The 22,566-nt window shown below is 47.0% G+C and overlaps 1 protein-coding gene across 1 annotated transcript; it reads right to left on the bottom strand.

Moving 5' to 3' along the window:
* Positions 1-13,413: 13,413 nt before the first annotated feature.
* On the bottom strand, positions 13,414-21,192 carry LOC142004491 (olfactory receptor 6B1-like). Its single transcript, XM_074982135.1, has 4 exons — positions 21,120-21,192; positions 19,317-19,436; positions 18,945-19,088; positions 13,414-14,459 (listed from the first exon to the last, which is right to left on the bottom strand). Exons 1-4 carry the CDS (start codon positions 21,190-21,192, stop codon positions 13,465-13,467), a joined length of 1,332 nt encoding a protein of 443 aa, XP_074838236.1. The 3' UTR covers positions 13,414-13,464.
* Between the last annotated feature and the right edge of the window lie 1,374 nt (positions 21,193-22,566).

The following is a 22,566-nucleotide window of genomic DNA, read 5'->3' as shown; positions in this document are numbered from 1 at the left end:
AGCAAGCCAGCATGACGTGGTCCCACCAGTCCACACTGGCGCCCAGACGCCGGGACACAAGGACCGATCGCTGGCAGGCAGCCTCCTATCCGTTTCTGCAGCTGCCCAGTAGGGTCTGCCACATGGGCATGGGGTGGGTTTTCTGCAGGATGTAGGACTTGGCCAAAGCAGGTGCAGGAGCCGCAGGAGGTTGGAACTGGCTCTGGCTCCGGCTCCGTGGAAGGGTGTGCAGTGGTGTCTTGGCCCAAGACAACCCGAACATTCACTGACAACGTTTTTATGTGCCACAGAGTGGTGGGAAAGTAAGCAGGGAAACTGAGAACCGTCTGTCCAGGCGGTCCGTTTAAACAGAAGCCTCGGAGACCTCAAGCAGCAGCCATGGGAAGCTCTCTTGATGCCTTGCCTGAACAGCTGCCCGGCAACTTAAAATGCAAGTTAGCATTCCACAGTTTCGGATGCTCCATTTTGAAAAAGAGATTTGGACACAGAGTGTAAGTGTAGCCAGTGAATTTTTCCATTACGAAGGCAGGATCCCCACCTTCGATAGTCGCACGAATGGTACCCCTTCCTCTTCATTTACTTCTGCCACGGGTCCTATTAATGAGAAGGGCCCCTCTCTTCTCACCTCCTCAGCTCTTCCCACAAATCCTCCTTTCCCCTCTCTCCTCGCGCCACTGACCCTGAATTCTTCTTGGCTGAAAATGTGAAGAAGTGCGTCTTGCCCACAAAGGATGACTATCTGCTACAAAAAATGACTAGTCTTTTAAAGTCTACGAGACAGCCTGTTCTTTGCGATGCTACAGACTAACACAGCTACTTTGCTTAGAGCCACAAGGGAAGCTTCTTTCTGTCATGATAGCTTGTTAGGCAGGGTCTCTTCAGCATCATAAACCTTTCGGGAACATGATTGGACTTCGGAGAAACTTCTATCTCCCTGGGGAAGCCTTCCCGAGAACTCCTCATGGAGCCTGTAAATCCTGTAAGTAACAGTTGCTGTGAGTCCACAAGGGCAGGTGAGGAGATCCCAGCACTCTTGGCACTGTGTTAGGAAATCAGTGTTTTTCTACACACTCGTCTGAGACTCAAGGTTGGAAACAAAGCGTCCTTGCCCTGAGCTGAAGCTATAAAAGGGAGGGACTCAGCTCCTCAGTTCCACATCACTGCCCACACAAGAGGACTGGTGGCAAACCTGAGGCATAAAGGCTTAACTAGGGTATGTGCTGGACCCGGCTAAAGGGTTTTTAGCCTGTCTATGGAAACCTGAGAAACCCAAGCGGCAAAGCAACTGCAGCTTGTGCCTTGTGATTCTGACAGTTTCCTGGTATCACCAGTCTTGGTGAGACCCTGTTAATTCATAATCCACCTAACCAGAGTGTTATGCTCAGTGAGTCTTTTTGTAGATTTACCAGTTATCCTGCTTCCATCTGATTCCTATCCCTGAAAATCTGCAGGTAACAAATGTGTGCGTAGTTTAAGCTGAGCCAGTGTGTATTCAAGGAGAACATTTCAGACTTACTGGCTCTGATAACTTTGTTTTAATATGATAGACTGGACACTTCTCTTTAAACAGATTTCTATTTTGTTGTTCATGGTACTGGGAGAAAATCTCTCTATCATAGACACATACTTTCATTCTCTGTCTCTGTATTTTATTTCTGTCTTACTATTTCTCTCTTCTTGTTTTCTCTAGGATTTTTTTTTCTTTTTTACAGTTATTCTCAAGGCATTTTCTCCCTTTCGGTTAAATATGACCCTCTTATTTCTCTTTTGAGGACTACATATTTTTAGTTTGCTTCTATTTCTGAATATGCTCTTGGTTTCTGGTATCAGTGGTGCTGGTGTAAATTAGAGAAGTCCGATGCAATTTATCATGCTGTAACTGAGATCAAAAAGAGACAAAAATGTCTCAAATATACAGTACCTGTCAGAGCACATCTGGCTCGACTTTTATACAAGCCACAAAGTCATGAGTCTTTCGGTGTAGGTTGTTTGGTGGATGTCTATACGGGTTGAACCTCTCTTGTTTGGGACCCTCAGGAACTGTTGAGCGCCAAATGAGAGAACTGGCCAGACCAGGGGAGACCAATATTGTCTAGCACTTTACCTGCGCTTCCTCTGCTTACAGGGCTCTTATAACACTGTACCATTAAATTATAGCTAAGTAACAGCACAGAACATTGAGAACCGGGAATAAACAAACTTTTATGGGTGTGAAAACAAAAAAGCAGTAAAGTAGCATTTTAAAGACTTACAAAATAATTTCTTAGGTGATAAGCTTTCGTGGGATAGACCCACTTCTTCAGACCAGAGCCAGACCAGAACGGACTCAATATTTAAGGCAGAGAGAACCAAAAACAGTAATCACGGTTGACAAATCAGAAAAAAAATTATCAAGGTGAGCAAATCAGAGAGCAGAAAGGGGGCGGGGTGTCAAGAGCTAGATGAAGCCAAGTATGCAAAAGAACCCCGAGAGTGTCCCAGAAAATTTGCATCCTGGTTGAAACCACGTGTTAATGTGTCAAATTTGAATATGAAAGAGAGTTCAGCAGTTTTTCTTTTCACAGCAGACTGAAAACTCTTCTTCAATAAGACGCAAACTCTTAAGTCATGAACAGAATGGCCCACTCCATTAAAATGTAGACTAACTGGTTTGTGGATCAGGAATGTTTTGATGTCTGTTTTGTGCCCATTAACTCTTTGTCTGAGAGAGTTTGAAGTCAGTCTGACATACAAAGCATCTGGGCATTGTTGGCATAAGATGGCACATATGATGTTAGCTGAGGAAGATGAGAATGTGCCGGTGATTCTGTGACTAACCTGGTTAGGTCCAGTGATGGTACCTCCAGAATAGATATGTGGACAAAGCTGGCAGGAGGCTTTGTTTATGGGTGTGATGGAGTGGGGGATACATGTGTGGCTCGCAGAGGGTGTGAGGCTCCTGGTGAAGGTAAACTAGGTGACCAGGTGACACCTTTGTACTGCAGACAAAGGGGGAGGTGGAGCCTGAGGGGTTTTCATTTGGAACTGGGATTTGGAAGCAGAGAGTCTGGGCTGGGAGAGAGAGAGACAAAGGAGGGGGCCAGGCCCCAGCTCTGGGGGCACCTCATGGCCTCCTTTCCCCAACGTGGATGGGACTGGCTGTCTCTGCCTGCTGTACTTACTCCTCTGTACGACGCTGTGTCCTGTCAGCCAATAAACCCGCTGTTCTCCTGCTGAGTGAGAGTCACTCCTGCCTGCGGATGGGGTGCAGAGCTGGGGGACCCCTGAACTCTATTTCAATGGGACCATGGGAGACCTGGCCACAAGCATGATAAGTGGTCGTCTGGCTAAATAAATTCTTGCTGGATTATGGCTTTGGTCATCTTCATCTGAGCGGTGAAATTCCCTGTGCCAGTCAACCCAAACACAGACTGAGTGCTTCGGCTACAAATATCAGACAGTGTTCCCCAGCTCAGTTCTATGCGAGATCCTAGATATGTACAGAGATTTCTGTCCCACACTGGTGCTTGTGCTGCTGTTTTTGCACCGTTAATTTTCTTATTCCTAGCTCAATCAGAGCCCATGCATGTACGTCTTCACAAGCTTGGAAATTCAGCTGCAAGCGGCAGGGCTAGCGTTAAACTCAAAATAGCTTTCATTGCTCAATGATTGATTTTTCTCATGTCCTCTAGATCTGGAGAAGCAACAGTAATATGATAAAGCTTTTTTAAGTTCCTTCCTAGCGTACCCATGTTTGAACTCTGAAAATCTCTCATTACCAATCAAATGGTTTTTGGATTATGTATTCTACAATTCTTGCTGTGGCACAAATATGATAAAGATATGACCAAATCCCGGTCTCGCCAGTGTATTTCAAGTCCAGGTGATGTTGAGGGAGTTTTGTGTACTTTTCTTCTTCTGGTTTTCTTTTTCTAGATACACACTATGGAGAAAGCAGAAGGAAGAAATCAAACAGTCATCACGGAATTCCTCCTCTTAGGCTTTGGGAATGACCCTGAACTGCAGCCCTTTCTCTTCCTGCTGTTTCTTGTCATCTACATTGCAACTGTGGCTGGGAACAGCCTCATCATTGTGCTAGTTGTGACTGATCAGCACCTTCACACGCCCATGTACTACTTACTGGGGAACTTGTCCTTCCTGGAGATCTGTTACACCTCCACCTTCCTGCCCAGCCTGCTGGCCAGTCTCCTGACTAGGGACACACCCTTTCCTGCTAAGGCTTGTATTGTGCAATTGTTCATCTTTGGTGTCTTGTCCACTACAGAACCTGTAGTACTGGTGGTCATGTCTTACGATCGGTATTTAGCGATATGCCATCCCCTCCGTTACTCTGCTTTGATGAATGGCCGGGTGTGTGGCCAGCTAGTGGCAGGGTGCTGGATCAGCTGCTTTGTGGGCCCCACAGTAGCAAATAGTTTCTTGGGGCAATTAGCGTTCTGTGGTTCCAAAGAAATTGACCATTTCTTTTGTGATTATACATCCGTAATAAAGCTGGCCTGTGAGGACACCCGCACAGTGGAACTGCTGATATCTGTTCTTGCCGCCATTGGAACATTTGCACCCTTGCTCCTCATCCTGATGTTCTACATTTGTATCATCACTACAATTCTGAGAATCCCGTCCACCACTGGGAAGCAAAAGGCCTTTTCCACCTGCTCCTCCCACCTCATTGTGCTGACTGTTTTCTATGTGTGCGTGATCAGTATCTACATGGTTCCAACAGCCGACACGCCCAAGGCCCTACGCAAGACGTTCTCTGTCTTCTACGTAGTCCTGACTCCTTTGGTCAACCCTGTCATCTACTGCCTCAGGAACAAGGAGGTCCAGGAGGCCCTGCGAAAAGGGATTCGTAGACTGCTTGCTTTCAGAAACCCACTGTCATGAGTGAATGTAAATGCAGGACTTCTCAGGCTTGCTGGTGTACTCCCTCCCCCCACATATACTCTCACTTTTAAACTCATTTCCAAGGAAGTGATTTTCTGTGCTTTTATCTACCCATGTTTTAAGTTGTTCTCTATCACCTAACAACTAAGTATACTCTGTGACATTATTTGTATGCTTTATCTTTTGTTTTGTTAATACATCAGTTTTTAAGGCAATGATTTGATTCCTGTGTCTGAGAGAAGGATCTGTTCAGATGTATGGTTATGGGTGGAAGTTCAACTAACAGTTTGCAGCTGAATTTCTTCCTCTTTCTTTTCAAGCTCTCTCTAAAGGGACCTTTGGGAACTTGGTGTGTCTTCCTGAGATTTAAAAAAAATGTGTTCTGTCACTTGAATAATGGCAGCTACCTCTCAGGGTCAAGGAATCTGTGACCTTGGGAAACTTACAAACAGAAGCCTATAGAAGCAAGGTATTTTTAAGGACACTTGCAGGTCCCCACCATCTACACTTGAAGTGTCAAAACGGGGATCAACCTTGACAACAACATGCAAACTTCAGGGACTCATTCTCATATATCGTAAAATCGAGATAAACTGATATATGTTCTTAGATATGTATAATTTGAGTCCTTGATAATACCTTTCTTTCTTTCTTTCTGATGAAGTGGGTCTTTGCTCATGAACGCTTATGTTCCAAAACATCTCTTAGTTTATAAGGTGCCACAGGACTTCTTGTTATGTTTGCTTTCAATGGCCTTGAGGCAATTTACTTTTGTAGGTACCTTTGAAAATCTTAGCTTGATTGCAAAATAAACTCTTCGCTGTAAAGAGTTCAACCAGCTGGAACCGCCATCTTTTTTTTTATCTGTTACCTCTTGCAGAGATGACCTGTGGAGTTATCAATAAGCCAATACCATAGCTGAGTAATGGAGCCTTGGTATGGCTGTTCTACAAGACAAGTCACATGATAGCTGGTGTAAGACCATAAGTGAGGTGGAACATTGCCACAGCACATTAGACATGTGTCTGTCAGTACCAATGTCCTCTTCTGGCTAAGGCTAATGCCAGATATTTCAGAGGCAGACACAAAGCAGACAAGCAATTTATGTATCTACCAGATGTAACACCTTGCAGCACTGTTTAGATGCTGACATTGCTGAAAGCTCACGAGAGATATCGCAGCAGTTAAAATGTGAGTTTGAAAGGGGTTAGGGCTGGCAGCAGCCTTTGTCTGGCCATGGGCAGTGTAGAGGGGGTCAGTAGGAAGGGCAGGGTTTAGGAGCGGCCAGCTCCCAGTGCAACCCAGGCATCATATCATGTGAAAAGAGAGATCATAGATCACAGATATCATATGGAAAGGCAAAAAATAATGCTGGGTCCAGATCACCAGCTGGTAAAACACCATTGGTATCAATAGAAGAGAACCCCAGTCATGGAAACACAGGATAATTTATAGAAGTGAATGGCCAGCTTCCCAGATGGAGCCAATCAGTCAGTGGAGAAATGCTTGTTTACATACATCGAGGATCTGACTATTGCATTGTAAGTCTATTTCAAATGATCATTTTATCTCCATCGTGACAGAGAGGGAGCCATGTTAGTCTGTATTCTATCAAAACAAAAACGGGAGTCAAGTAGCACTTTAAAAACTGAAAAAACAATTTATTGGGTGATGAGCTTTTGTGGGACAGACCCACTTCTTCAGATCTTTAGCGAATAAATTATTTTGTTCATCTTTAAAGTGCGACTGGACTGCTTTTTTATTTTATCTCCGGGTTATTTTCTTCTGAAATAAAGCTCTTGACGAGCCTTCAGTTCATGGTGCTTAGTTCGCTGATATAGTTCCTCATGACCTCAGGCTTATCTTCATTTCATGGAGTGAAAATGAGAACACTGAACATTGCAGTGAGGCTGGAACTGCAAACAGAGAATGGTGCATTGATACCTATTAAAGGGTTGGAAAACGATAGATGTGATGGGATTCCCGATGTGCAGCCTGGTAGTATGGAACAACTGTGCCTCTGTCTGTCCTCCGCCTTCGCTGTCTCTCACTATCTTTTGCTACTGGGAAGAAACAAAGCACTCCATGAGCTTGTATCACTCAGCACAACACCATAGGGAGCCCCGCTCCCCTCAACTGCTAAGTTGCACAAATTCCTCTAGAGCCACTCATGTATCTCTTAGATTAAGGCACCAGCTGCAACCCCAACTCTCACCGACCCCTACTGTCGTGCTCAGTGCAGAGCTGAGCAGTTGGTATTTGAAAATTCATTCTCCACCCCATCCTTGAAAAACGGAAATACATCAACTTTTGTAAACCCACTGCGCAAATTCACCAAAAACTTTGGGTAAACCCACTGCTGCAGTTAAAGAGTTCAGCAAGTTTACTGATGACAAAAGATACACCATAAAATCATATAATCCTAGGGCTGGAAGGGACCTTGGAAGATCGTCGAGTTCAGCTTCCCACCTAAAGCAGGATCAACCCCAACTAAGTCATCCCAGGCAGGACCTTGTCAAGCTTGGACTTAAAAACCTCCAGGGATGGAGATTTCACCATCTGTCTAAGAAATGCATTCCAGTTCTTCTCCACTCCCCTGGTGAAATAGTTTTTTCCAAATATCAAACCTCCCCCGGCCATAAATTTTAAATTTTTTGTGATTATATGTTATAGGCCCATACTCAGAGTTAGTTATCAAAGAAATATAACCACTGAGTTATACACCTTTAACTTTTTTCAGTAATCATCCTGTTAGCCATAAAATAAGCTGTGTAAGACCCCACTTTGGTAGAATTAATACACATTGTAATACGAATTTGCTTTGTGAAGCGGAAGAGAAGCACCTTAAGTATGTATATAAGTTGAATGGTTATCCAATGAATTTTATTAGAAGGTAACAGAGAGTAAGCCGTGCTAGTCTCTACACTATCAAAACAAAAAGCAGTCAAGTAACACTTTAAAGACGAGCAAAATGGTTTATTAGGTGAGCTTTCGTGGGACAGACCCACTTCTTCAGACCAGAGCCAGACCAGAACAGACTCAATATTTAAGGCACAGAGAACCAAAAACAGTAAGCAAGGAGGACAAATCAGAAAAAGATAATCAAGGTGAGCAAATCAGAGAGTGGAGGGGTGGGGGGGTAGGTCAAGAATTAGATTGAGCCAAGTATGATTTGCCCACCCCTCCACTCTCTGATTTGCTCACCTTGATTATCTTTTTCTGATTTGTCCTCCTTGCTTACTGTTTTTGGTTCTCTGTGCCTTAAATATTGAGTCTGTTCTGGTCTGGCTCTGGTCTGAAGAAGTGGGTCTGTCCCGCGAAACCTCCTCACCTCATAAACTATTTTGCTAGTCTTTAAAGTGCTACTTGGCTGCTTTTTGTTTTATTAGCAGGTGTTTATATAAAAATCAAAAACCTATAACCATGGAATCTCCAGTCAAAAGAATAGGTTTACAATACCTTAGAAATGTTTCTGAGAGGACATCAAGGTTCTTAGAGCCATTTGGGGTTAAAGTTGCGCACAGACCGACAAATACGACGAGGAACATCTTCTCTAAACCAAAAGACTCGGTTGAACATACTTGTAAAAATCATGTGATTTAATAGCTCCAATGCTCAAATTGTCTAGGCAGGGAAGAGAATTTTTGGACGCGTGGTTCTCTGGAAACGATGCAATTAACCGGCAAATTTACACGGACCCAGTGTTGGATCCTATGAGATTGAGATAATAGAAGAACAGCTAATGAGAATCAAAACAGTGGTGGTGACAGGCCTGTTCTCTCCTTCAGACAACCTCCCAACCTTATGAGGATCCTCATCAACAGCCACAGTCTATACCCCAGGAATACCAGTCCTGGAACCTTTCGTTGCAACAAAGCTCACTGCCAGCTTTGTCCACGTATCTTCTCTGGAAATACCATCACTGGACCTAACCAGGTTACTCACAGAATCACGGGCACTTTCTCATGCTCCTCTACTAACATCATATATGCCGTCATGTGCCAACAATGCCCAGATGCTTTGTATATTGGACAGACGTCTAACTCCCTTAGACAAAGGGTCGATGGGCACAAAAAAGACATCAAAACACTCCAGATCCACAAACCAGTTAGTCAACATTTTAATGGAGTGGGGCATTCTGTTAATGACTTAAGAGTTTGCGTGTTACTGAAGAAATATATTTGCAGTACTCTTCAAAGGGAGACAGCTGAGCTGTCTTTTATATTCAAATTCGGCGCATTAACACATGGTTTGAACCGGGATGGGAATTTTCTGAGTCACTACAGGGGCTCCTTTACATACTTGGCTTAATCTAATTCTTCACCTTCCCCCTCTTCTACCCCCTACTCTCTGATTTGCTCAGCTTGATCATTTTTTTCTGATTTGTCCTCCTTGATTACTGTTTTTGGTTCTCTGTGCCTTAAATATTGAGTCTGGTCTGGCTATGGGCTGAACAGGTGGGTCTGTCCCATGAAAGCTCACCTAATAAATTATTTTGTTAGTCTTTAAAGTGCTACTTGACTCCTTTTTTGTTTTGATAGTGTATAGACTAGCATGGCTCCCTCTCTATTACTATTCAACTAAGGAGAATGTGGTCATTGACAATCGGTTCAAATTAGAAGGCACAAGTAGCCAATCAAGAACTAATCATTGATTAGGACTATGTAAAAGAGCTATATGAAGACTGGTTTTAGAGGATCTCTCACTAAGCACTGATGATGTTATTTTGTTTAGTAACATAACATTTGTAATTAAAAATTGTGAATCTCGGCGAACATTTTGAATACTAAATGTAATTTCCCGAGCTACCTGGTTTTTTTACTTTTATTTTAAAAGGTCTGTTCAGTCATGGAGGATGTGGCCCCTTATCAGCTCATTAGCCCTTGATCTTCACACCTCCACATTAGCTACTGGTAATGGGCCACATCCTCAGTGCCTGAACTGACCTCATTTCTCCTCTCTCAATGTTCACAGCTCCACATTAATTGATGATAATGGGCCACATCCTCCATGACTGAATAGACCTTGTCAACTCTGTCCGTCACCTTGACTGACACTCTCTCTTCAAACCCTCCTCCTCAACCCCCTGACTCATGCATCTGATGAAGTGGGTCTTTGCCCACGAAAGCACAGGCTCCAAAATATGTGTTCGTCTGTAAGGTTCCACAGGACTTCTTGGTTTTGAAAATACAAACTAACTCCTATACCTCTCTGATACGTGCCACTATTGGTGAAGTATCTAAGGTGGGGCTTTTAAATTGTTTTGCAGATGGAGGCTTTAATTCTCATCACTCTCTTGAAAGGTGCAAAATACTCTTTTTATCCCCTGAAATTTATGATCATGAGGTAGTTCTTTAGCTGAGCTCTCAACCATCATTTGATATTTCACACTTAGCACCATGAGGGTATTTTTGTTCACTCATCTGACACTGGACCTCTGTTGCCTTTGAAAATTGCTCTCACAGATCCTGCTGTAAGCTTCAGAGGAACAGAAAGGACTCAGAGATATGGCTGTCTGCAATTTCCAGAGCAACACCAACAGACCTAAGTTGTCAGTGGATGGGACCAAACCAGTGACCATAGGGTCTAAAGCCCTGGGGTCTACCACACAAAATAAAGACCAGATGGATTTCAGCAAGGCCGTAGAGTACAACCTTCACTCTCCCTCACACATGGTCTCATTGCCTCTGGGGTTACATCAGTGATTCACATAAACCCCTTTACTAAACTAGGCCTCTCTCTCGCTCCCATTGATAAATTAGTGTTTATGTCATTAAACAAAGTGGCTAGAGCTGAAGGTTCTATACCCATTGCTGTCACTGGTCTTCTGGGTGACCATGGACAAATTCCACCATCTGACGGGGCATATTTTCCGTTTGCTGAGGCACTCATTTGCCATAGGATATCCTGATGCCCAGGATCTATCTTTGCCTCCGCAAACTCCTGCTCCAGTGTCTGCAAACAGGACATAGTTGGAAAAAAATTAAAATAATTTTAAAAAATACAAGCAACCCCAGCCTAAAAGAGAAATTAATCCCGTTTCCCTGGCTCTTCTTCCAACCATCTCCATGTTTAGTCCAGTCAGAGAAAACCGTAAAACATTCTTGCCTGGAGGGTGCATGGCAACATAATGTTATTTATTTATGAGAATTCAGATCCATAAGCGTGCAAGAAAATGCAATCCAAGAAACAGAGCACCTTCTTTCTAAGACACAGGCATATCTCCACACTGGTTGGCTATAAAAATGACTTGCAACAATTAGAACAATGGTTCATTACAGAGCGCACAATCTGCTCACTAGACCAGAAAAAACAAACAAACAAAGCTACAGAATGTTGTTTCGACGTATCTTTCAACATGGCTAAAAAGAAATCATTTCTGACAAAGTTATTGCCCTACCGGGATAAAGTGATTGATACAGAAAAAGATTCGTGATTTTCACACCTGTGTTGTAACCACAAGATACACAACCCTTGGTAGAGCACCTATGCGCTGATTTTTCATTTCGTCAGCAGTTCTGGACTCTACAAGCCTTTCTGTCAGATTAAGAATTGATTCTTACTTGCTTCTTCCAGTCCATTGGCTACACCTCGTCATGAATGACAAAACTTCTGACATCACAGTGTAGCCCCACACACTCCGCTCTGTCAACAGAGCAGCTGGATTGCCTGGCTGCTCTCTCCAACAAAACAGGTGCCCAGTGGCACAACAGACAGGGCTGCCCATTGTTCTTGGCATCCTGCGTGTTGAGAGAAGGCCCCCAGAGAGGCCACACCACTTTGTCATTGACAGAATCTGTCAGCAGCATCATTACGTGTCATGGCCAAGAGGCAGAACGCTGCTAGCACAAGTTCTGAGACTGGTCAACAAAGTCTCGACAAAATGCATTTTGTGCGTGGACGTTCCACCAGTTTTGTTCACAGTGCCGGGCTTTTGTTGGCAAAACTTGCTCGCGTAACCATAACCACACCGCGATTTTTTTCTATAATTCATTTTTGGTGGAACTTGCATTGTCTATAATTTTATGCATAGAAGGTATTGCCTGTGATTTTGGGTGATCATTTCTTCTGCATTTTTATTCCCTCATTTAATTTTCTATTTGGCAGGTGAATCAGGTCTTACGAACTTTGAAAATTTTGGCCATACATTCTATGTTTTCATTTTATATGTAGGTATCTCTGTCAGAGTTAACGTCAGTGGCCTTGACCAGGCAAAGATGTATGAATAGGTCATGTCATGGTGCGTGGGGTCACCAGGCCCTGCAACCAATCCACAGACAGACGTGACTCTCTTTCAGCAGGGACAGCAGAAGGTTTATTAGTGTACAGGGAGATGGCATAGACCAGTCCCTTCAGCACCGAAACCAGAAGCCGTCAGTACAATCCATTCTGGGATTGAGAGGGTCCAGAAGGAGAGCCCCCAAAATGGGACCCCGGCCTCCTTTGGCTTTCTTGAGCCAGAAACAACAGACTGCCTCCCAACAACCCAGTTCGAATTCAAACCAGCCAGGCCACTCCTCCCTCCTTTGTCTTGTTTCCTGGGAGAAAAAGTTGTCACATGATAGTAAAGATCAGGAACTTCCGTGGCCTACGTGTGTGACATCATAACCCCGAAGTATCCCACTACCACTATGCACGGGGGCTGGGCCCAGGAAATCTTAGAGAAACCCAACCTAACCAGAGGAATAAAACTCTCACACCCGCTTTGTTACAGGCAAAAACCTGCAAGTGGCAGGACACCAAGACACCAAATCTCCACAGACTTTCCTTATTTGTGTAACCCGCCACAAATCTCCAAATTTCTCACAATTTTGGAAGTAGACTAGACAACAGCAGTTCCTAAGCAGTGGACACTAAATGACAATAACTTCAGTGGGGTTGGAAGAGGCACAGAAACCCAAGGGCACCAGTTTGGAAAGGTGGCGGGGGTGCAGTGGGCATGTGAGCCAGGATGCTGCTTGAACTTCTTCCTGTTCCCCTAAGAGTCAGGGACTGAGGGGAAAGGACGCGGCTAGTGCATATGCCCCGACTCCTGGCCCATGAGTGGAGGGGGCAGAGAAATCATTCACATTTTCTCCACGTGTCCCAATATTCTGGAGAATGGGAAGAAGTGGAAGCATCTTCTTGGTAGGCACAGCTGCTGCCTCCCCAGCAGACCAAAATGGCGCCCTCAAAAACTCACCCAAACTGATGAGCTCCTTGTAGACTTTAGCCACTAACATTCCTTACAGATGAATGAAGCAGGGTGACCTCCCACAGGAACCTGGAACCTTTGGAGCTTAAAGGTTGGAGCTGCTACAGTTTGAGCTAAAAAGCCAGATAGTTGTCAGCCATAGAGAAGACTCAGCTTTGTCCCTGTAAGTGGTCAAATTGCCACTCGATAGTACAGCACGCCTAGGTGCGTGGGTTACTTCCGGGGAAAAAAAAAGTGCACTTTCATAAAGAATGTCTTGTATAGTATCAATTTTTCTTTTCATGAAGAAAGAAAGAAAGAAAGAATCCACAAGAAGTAACATTATCAGGCACTCAAATAGGCCATGTTGAAAAAAATAGGTCAGTTTATCTCTATTTCACCACATGCTAGAATTTGTCCGTCAGGCTTCTATGACTTCTCTGATTATTGTCTCCTAAAGAAACCAGGATCAGGAGAGTTTTTCTTAGAGACTCTTTGACCTCTTTGTTTCTCAGGCAGTAGATGACTGGGTTGATGAAGGGAGTCAGGACAGTGTAGAAGACAGAGAAAATTTTGTGGAGGACCTTGGGCGTGTTGGCTGTTGGAACCACATAGACACTGATCACACTCACGTAGAAAACTGTCAGTACAATGAGGTGAGAAGAGCAGGTGGAAAAGGCCTTTTGCCTCCCCGTGGTGGACGGGATTCTCAGGATGGCGGTGATGATACAAATGTAGGATGTCACAGTCAGTAGCAAAGACACAAGTGTCCCTATGACAGCACTAACAGCTGACATCAGTTCCACAGTGCGGGTGTCGTCACAGGACAGCTTTATCATGGGTGAATAATCACAAAAGAAATGGTCAATCTCTTTGGTGTCACAGAATTTTAACTGGAACAAGTAAATAAGTACTACGCTGCCGAGCAGAAAGCTGCTTGTCCAGCAACCTAATACTAGCTGGCAGCAAACCCTGCCACTCATCAGAGCAGCATAACGGAGTGGGTGGCATATTGCTAAATATCGATCATAGGACATAGCTGTGAGCAGCAGATTTTCTGCAGATATGAGGATACCAAAGAAATATAACTGCATGATGCAACTCTTAACAGAAATAGTTCTGTCCCCAGTCAGGAGACTGGCCAGCAGCCGGGGCAAGAGGGTGGAGATGTAGCAGGTCTCTACACAGGACAAGTTCCCCAGTAAATAGTACATGGGGGTGTGAAGGTGTTTTTCAGTCACAACAAGCACAATGATGAGGATGTTCCCAGCCACGGTTGCAATGTAGATCACTAGAAACACCAGGAAGAGAAGAGCCTGCAGTTCAGGGCCATTCCCGAAGCCTACCAGGATGAATTCATTGATGATTGTTTGATTTCTTCCTTCCATTTTCTCCACAGCATCTAGAAGAAGAAAATCTAGGTGACTTCATATCACCAGATCCCTCCACTTTTTATTTATTTATTTTTTTAAATAAGAAGTTGTGAATAAAAGGAGAAAAATTAAAATTAAAAGATTGAGCTTCCAATATAGGGGAAGGAAGAGCACAAATCCTTACTGAATTACAAAAATGACCGATCTAAGTGTCTTATGGTATGCCTACGCAGCAGCCTTATTCCCAAGTAAGCTACTCCAGGATAGCTACTCCCAATTAACTTATTTTGAAATAACACAGGAACACACAAAAATAATTTCAAGAAAGCACTTAGCCAGCTCAAAATACAGCATCTACATATATAAGGTTTATTTCAAAATAGAGTCATTGGACTCACTGGCTACGTCTACACGTGAAGCCTACATCGAAATAGCTTATTTCGATGTAGCATCATCGAAATAGGCTATTTCGATGAATAACATCTACACGTCCTCCAGGGCTGGCAACGTCGATGTTCAACATCGACGTTGCACAGCACCACATCGAAATAGGCGCTGCGAGGGAACATCTACACGCCAAAGTAGCACACATCGAAATAAGGGTGCCAGGCACAGCTGCATACAGGGTCACAGGGCGGACTCAACAGCAAGCCGCTCTCTTAAAGGGCCCCTCCCAGACACACTTGCACTAAACAACACAAGATGCACAGAGCTGAGAACTGGTTGCAGACCCTGTGCCTGCAGCATGGATCCCCAGCTGCAGCAGCAGCAGCCAGAAGCCCTGGGCTAAGGGCTGCTGCCCACGGTGACCATAGAGCCCCACAGGGGCTGGAGAGAGAGCGTCTCTCAACCCCTCAGCTGATGGTCGCCATGGCGGACCCCACTATTTCGAAGTTGTGGGACGCGCAATGACTACACGGTCCCCACTTTGACGTTGAACGTCTAAGTAGGGCGCTATCCCCATCTCCTGATGAGGATAGCGACTTCGACGTCTCGCTGCCTAACGTCGAAGTTAACTTCGAAATAGCACCCGACGCGTGTAGCCGTGACGGGCGCTATTTCGAAGTTAGTGCCGCTTCTTTGCAGTAGCGTGCACGTGTAGACACGGCTACTGTGGCTTATTTTGGAATAGGGTCTGTTCCTGATTAATGGTACATATTTTGAAATAGATGCTTTGAAATAAGTGCTGTTCCTTGTAGAATGTGGTTTATCAATTGGGAAATAAGCCAATCCCTATTTCAAAATTATTTCTAAACAGCGGATGTGTTGTGGAGATGCTAGGAGAGCTGCTGAAAAATAATGCCTGTTATTTCAAAATAACTTTCCTATGTAGACCTACCCTCAGATTCTCTTGAGCTTTAAATAGCATGGGATTCTGAAGTATCTTTATTAAATGAGTTTCATATCAAGGTAGGAACTTGAGAATATCCAGGTAAATCTTCTAGTAGAAATATAAAAGAATGCAGCAATAACGATAACAAATAAGTGATAGATGCAGCTGAGAAATAGACAATGGGAAAAACAAAAGCAAAAACCTTTCAAACACAGACCACGGGGTGTTTGCTGATGTCAGTTAATGATATAATAAATTGCATCAGCCTCATTTGATTGACACAAGTGCAACTGTTATCGGAATCCAACCCGTACACTAAGAAATACAAGAAAAAAGGAAAAATGAAAATTCCACTAGAGAGAAGTCAGAGGATCATATTTATCTAGGGGGGAGAAAGTGCCTGGAGAAAAACGAAAGCGCAAAAAAATGGAAAAGAAAAGAAACGAAACAATTTTCAGAAAACAAGAAGGCAGAAATAGACGGAAGGAGATTAAATACAGACACAGAGTGAGTGTGTGTGTGTGTGTGTGTGTGTGTGTGTCTGTGCGTGTGTGCGTGTGAAACTAAGAGAGAGAGGCGGTTATTGCTACAAATACTATGAACAACAAAATAGACATCTGTTTTAAAAATAGTGTCTGATCTGTGATATTAAAGCAAACGTATCAGAGCCTATAAGTCTGAAATCTCCTCCTTGGTTTTCCCCTTGCACACTCCTTGAAATGTCTTTATGTTATGCTCTCTAAATCCACTGACATGACTCACCCATACCAAACTAGAGCTTCACCACGAGTGGCAACAGGCATTGTGACAGTGCAAGACAATTATATGATGGAAAAACAGAAATCAAAAAGCAAACCCACCCAGAGAAGAAAAACAATTACAAGGAACATAATCCATGTGGTGAAAAATAAGCTTCATGCACAGGTAGCAAAAAAAAAAACAAAAAAACCTAGATTGATTCATGGACGATAGCATTGGCCACTGCTGGAGGACAGGGTACTGGGCTACCTGGACCTTTGGTCTAGACCAATATGGCCAAATTTACTTTCTATACCTGGGACAATTCCTTGCTGTTCCATATCTGTGCCAGGTTCCCCTCGGAGTGCTCCCGGGAACTAGGGTTCCCACTGACTGTCTGATGCACTAGGCTGGGCTCCCTCTCCCACTGTACTGCTGTGGTGAGCTTCAGACCTGCTCCAGGTCAAACACTTTCTCCTGGGTTGGCTCAGGCAGGGACTCACCCAGCTGCAGTTACACACAGATTCTCTGAGCACGGCTGACATACACCAAGAATGGAACAGCTGCAGTGCACTGCCTCAGAACTGAGCTGCGCCACCCTGGTCGCACAGGTTCTCAAGGCACAAGCTGCAGTTGCTTTCCAGCTTGGGTTTCTCGGGTGTCCATAGAGAAGGTAAAATCCCTTTGCCTGGGTCCATTACTTTCCCCCCCGTTAAACTTGTTTTCTTCAGCTCTTTCCGTAAGTCCTCTTGCACAGGCAGCAAGATGAAACCGCTGAGTCCCTCCCATTTATATCTTTAGCACGGGGCAGGGACACTTTGTTTCCAACCTTGGTTGGGTGTGGGAAAACACGGGATTCCTAACATGGTGCCCAGACTCACGCGGCCTCATTACCTGTCCCTGTAGAATCACAGCAACTCTCATTTATGGGCTCCGTGGAGAGCTCTCAGGAAGTCTCAGCTCGTAGGAGACAAGATTCTCCTAAGTTCCATCATGTTCCCTAAAGGCTTATCCTTCATCAGCTCTTTCTAATTAGCTGTCAAGATTTAAAGCAACTTCTCGAGTGGGACTCAGCGGGGTAGCCATGTTTTTCTCTGTAGCTTCACACAAAAACAAGTACACCTGTAATACCTTAAAGACTAACAAACATATGTATTAATGCTCTTTGGTTAGTAGACCCACTTCTTTAGATTTTCAGATTTGGAGTATGCAGTGAGAACACATGGTTTATAGATCTGTGTCCCACTACTTTGAAATAGTGGGGTCCTCCATGGTGGCCATCAGCTGAGAGGTTGAGACGTGCTGTCCAGCCACTTCAGGGCTCTATGATCACCGTGCGCAGCAGCCCTTATAGTACCACGTACCTGGATGTCCTGTGGCAGGAAGCTGAGAGCGTGCAGGCAGCAGCAAATGCATGTGTTAGCCCTGCACGCCCTCTACGGACCCCACCCTGACCACCCAGCATCATGGCATCTAGCCAGCTCCCTGATTGCCCCCAAGGTTGCCCCCCCCCAGAGGGGACCCAGGGTGCCCCAGTAGCCAAACTTGGAACCAAAATGTGGCGGGACCCTTCCTGGTTGGAGGCCAAGCTCTGAGACCTTCTGGGGTCTGGGGTGAGGAGGAGGTGCTCCACATGATGGGGAGCAAGGGGCAGAAAGCGGCAGCGTTCGCTCGACAGGCCGAGGGCCTGGCCACCTGGAGTCACCCTGCCTGCATTGCGGATCATGTCCAGAGCAAGGTGAAGGAGTTGTGGCAGGGTTACTCCCAGGCCCAGTACTCAGCCGGCCAGTCTGGGGCTGCCCCCACCACTTGCCCCTATTACAGGGAGCTCAGGGCCACTCTGGGCCCCCGGGGAACCTCCTCACCCCAGGCCACACTGGACACCGCAACCGAGGAGTCCCAGTAGGCCTCAGTGCCGGAGTCCAGCCCAGAGGCCAGCCCCACACCCCAGGGCCCACCCGAGGAGCCTCCCCTTGGGACAGTAGAGGAGAGGTCCAGCAGTGAGTGGGGGGTTCTCACAGACCTCCCTTCCCAGAGCACTATCCGGGCGTCTGCCCACCGGGGTTCCCCCGACCATGGCAGTGGACGGTCAGATACATAACCCATAGGGCACACACCCCTGAGCCACAGGGAGGGGGCACCAGACATGACCACAGGCCCCACACACCCCCAGCAGACCCTGACCTGCAACTGCCCAGCCACAGCACAGTCCCACGATGGCAGCACAGCCATCAGTGCCTGTCAGCACCCACATCCGTGGACAGCACTGTGCCCTAACCCCAGGAGTGGGGGAACCATGCAATGGGGCCACCCAACAGGGACACCACACCCACCAATGGGGGATGGAGACCCAGCACCCAAGGGGGGACGGGGGGCATGGGCCACGGGTGAGGGCACAGTACTAACAGCCTTCCCCTCCCTCTCTCCCTCTCTTCAGCTTCACCTTCCGAGTCCCCAGGCAGACAGGCACCCTCTGTGGCCCCCGAGAGCCCATTGGAGGTCAGGCGCCACCAGTACCCAGGGTCACCACCAAGGCCAGTAGGATGGTCACACCAGTGCCGGACCCAGCGGATGGCCCCCGTGAACTCTGCAGTGGCATTTGGAGTTGGCTGAGGAGCAGCTCTGCTTCGACAAGGAGGACTCCACCTGGTGCTGGGCAGTGTGGCAGGAGTTCATGGGCGTATTCCAGGATATAGCCGGGTCGCTCTGGGAGGCTGTTACCCAGCTGCCACCTCCTACTGCCCCCCTGCTGCCCTCCCCACCGCTCCACCCAATGCACCCCCTGCCACCCCACCTGCCTCTCCCACTGTCCCACCTGCTCCGCCTGCTGCGTCGCCTGCCATCCTCCAGGACTGGAGCCCCCTGGGGCTAAAGACCAGCAGGTGGAGGCATCCCGGCTGTACCTTCTGGTCCTCCCGGCCCCCAGCCAGGCACGCTGGGGACCGCGGACAAGGGGAGGGCATGACCCGTACCCACTGGGGTCACGCCCCTCTACCCCCACCCCAGATTGATGGGCCAATGGCTGAGCCATCCACTGGTCCCCCATTTCTATATAGTTGTCCCCCTTGTATATTGTTGTCCCCCTTTGTACATTGGTTCTAGTTTTGGTTGTGCACATAAGACAGTTTACCAGTATTCAATAATTCACAGTTTAATTTGCCAAAGAACCTGAGACGCGTGCTTGTTGGGGGGATGGTGTGCAGGCGGTAGGGACAGTGTGCAGGTGGTGGGGTTGGTGTGCGGGAGGCCCTATGGGGAAGCCCAGGGAGGTGCTCAGGGTGTCCCCTGATCAACATGGGCCCATAGGGCCTCACGGACCCATACCCCTTCACAGTGTGCCTGGCGACTGGGTGCAGCGGTGGGCTGAGGGAAGCCCGTGCCAGCGTCAACTGCCCACCCTGGATGAAGGCCTCCCCCTTGCTCTCAGCAATGTTGTGGAGCATGCAGCATGTGCCCACAACCCGGGGGATGTTCTGGAGGCTGACGTGTAGGCGGACAAGAAGGCACCACCACCGGCCCTTCAGGCAGCCGAAGGTCCTCTCCACCACCTGGCAGATGTGGTTCAGTCAGGCGTTGTAGCTCTGCTGGCTGGTGGTGAGGTAGCTGGTGTACAGGCACATGAGCCAGGGCTGAAGATGTAGGCCGCGTCTGCCACAAGGCATAGGGACATGGTGGTGTCTCCAAGAGGGATCTCCCTCTGGGGGATGTAGGTCCCCGCATCCAGCTGGCAGCACAGGCCCAAGTTCTGGAAGATGCGGGCATCATGTGTACAGTCAGGCCAGCCCATGTAGACATCCTGGAAGTGGCCCTGGCTGTCCACCATGGCCTGCAGGACCCTGCAGTTGATGTATCTTCCCCCGCTGTGGTCTGGGGTGTGGATGGGGATGTGGGTCCCATCTAGGGCCCCAAAACAGTTTGGGAACCCCATGGCAGCAAATATGATGAAGGCTGCATCCGGGTCCCTGACTTGGATGACCCTCTGGAACAGCATGGCATTGAGCACACGGACCACCTGGGGGGAGAGGTCACAAGCGCCCATGAGGCTGTTCAGGGTACCCCAGGCCCCTCACCCCCAGGTCCCCTTACTGGGCACCTCCCCATGCACCCCCTTGCCTACCCCCTCCCTCCCCGGCACCCATCCCTCCTCTGCCCCACACCCAGATCCCCCTCCTTGCCCCCCCAGTGGGTGCATGCCCAGGCCTCCTTACCTCCATGATGACAGCCCCGACGGTGGCCTTTCCTACTCCAAACTGGTGTCCCACGTTACGGTAGCTGTCTAGAGTGGCCAGCTTCCAGACGGCCATCACGACCCTCTTCTCGATGGGGAGGGTGCGCTGCATCCGGGTGTCCTGGTGCCTCAGTGCGGTGGTGAGCCACTGGCAATGCTCCAGGGAGGTCTGCTCGTGCATGCAGAAGTTCCACAGATACGTCCTCCCACTTGCCTATGACCAGCTGCTCCCACCACTCAGAGCTTGCGGGATAGCTCCAGAGTCAGCAGAGCAACCGGTGGGGGAGGAACGGGGAGTCTGGTGGTCAGGGGCATCCCTGTCTGCCCCCAGGGAGGGCCCCCCTGCCAGGAGCTGCTGGGAAGCCTTCCATGCAGCACCTAATAGGGCACTTGCTCCCTGGGTGACAACCTGGAGGGCCTCCAGGTCCTGTTGCTGCTGCTGCTGCTGCTGTTGGGGGTCCATGGCCACTGTGCGTTGGTCTTCGAGAGTGTGGTTAGCACTCTGCAGACCTCATGCTGTGCAGGCGAGGTGTGTCTGGGAGGGGCCCTTTAAAGAAGCAGCTTGCTGTTGCCCTGGAAGATCTAGTCCAGCCTATGACCCGGTCCGCGGGCTTTCCTGGCTACTTATTTTGCCGGGGAGCACTTGTGTGTGTGGATGCTCTGCTTTTCCTTCCAGGGTGGCTCCTCTCAACGTTCCCCATTGCTACTTCAACACTGAACATCGACAGCACCAGTCCCGGAGGATATGTGGACAATACGTGTTGACGTAGCCTATTTCGATGGTCTTACTTCGAAATAGGCTACTTTGACGTCATGTCCTAGTGTAGACGTAGCCTATGTGTGGGTCACTGAAACACTGAAGGTGGTTCTGGTAATAGATACTGGAGTCAGGGAAATTATAAGATCATAAGAACAGCCATATTGGATCAGACCATAGGCCCATCAAGCCCAGTGTCCTGTCTTCTGACAGTGGGCATTGGCAGGTGCCCCAGAGGGAATGAACACAGCAGGTAATCATCAAGAGATCAATTCCCTGTCGCCCATTTCCAGCCTCTGGCGAACAGAGGCTAGGGACACCGTCCAGGCCCATCCTGGCTAATAGCCATCAATGGACCTATATCCCATATATTTATCTAGTTCATTTTTAAACTTTACTATGGGCTTGGCCTTCACAACATCTTCTGGCAAGGAGTTCCACAAGTTAACTGGGAGTAGTGTGAAAAAAAAATTTCCTATTGTTTGTTTTAAACCTGCTGCCATTTGGTCATTTGGTGACCCCTAGTCCTTGTGCTGTGAGAAGGAGTAAATAACAATTCCTTATTTATTTTCTCCACACCAGTCTTGATTTTATAGACATCTGTCATATCCCCCCGAATTGTCTTTTGTCCAAGCTAAAACGTCCCAGTCTTGTTAATCTCTCCTCATATGGCAGATGCTCCAGACCCCTAATCATTTTTGTTGCTCTTTTCTGAATCTTTTCCAACTCCAATATGTCTTTTTTGAGTTGGGGTGACCACATCTGTACACAGTGTTCCAGATGTGGAATACCATGGATTTATATAAAGGTAATGTGATATTTTCTGCCTTCTTATCTATTCCTTTCCTAATCATTCCCAACATTTTGTTAGCTTTTTTGGCTGCCACTGCAGACTGAGTAGATCTCTTCAGAGAACTATCTGCAATGACTCCAAGATCTCTGTCTTGAGTGGTAACTGCTAAGTCAGACCCCATCATCTTATATGTATAGTTGGGATTATATTTTCCAAAGTGCATTACTTTGCATTTTGCAACACTGAATTTCATCTGCCATTTTGTTGCCCAATCACCCAATTTATTA

The sequence above is a fragment of the Carettochelys insculpta genome, chromosome 32 (assembly GCF_033958435.1).
Source record: "Carettochelys insculpta isolate YL-2023 chromosome 32, ASM3395843v1, whole genome shotgun sequence".
Taxonomy (NCBI): domain Eukaryota; kingdom Metazoa; phylum Chordata; order Testudines; family Carettochelyidae; genus Carettochelys; species Carettochelys insculpta.
This window is presented reverse-complemented; position numbering and strand designations above follow the sequence as displayed.

Excerpts from the sequence above, each read along its gene's own strand:
- LOC142004491 (XM_074982135.1), bottom strand. The coding sequence starts at position 21,192 with ATGGACCCCCAACAGCAGCAGCAGCAGCAGCAACAGGACCTGGAGGCC. Across the intron at positions 19,089-19,316 it reads CGACGCAGCAGGCGGAGCAG|AGTTCACGGGGGCCATCCGC; the intron begins GTGGGACAGTGG and ends ATGCCACTGCAG. Across the intron at positions 14,460-18,944 it reads TCTGCCTGGGGACTCGGAAG|ATGCTGTGGAGAAAATGGAA; the intron begins GTGAAGCTGAAG and ends TTCTTCTTCTAG.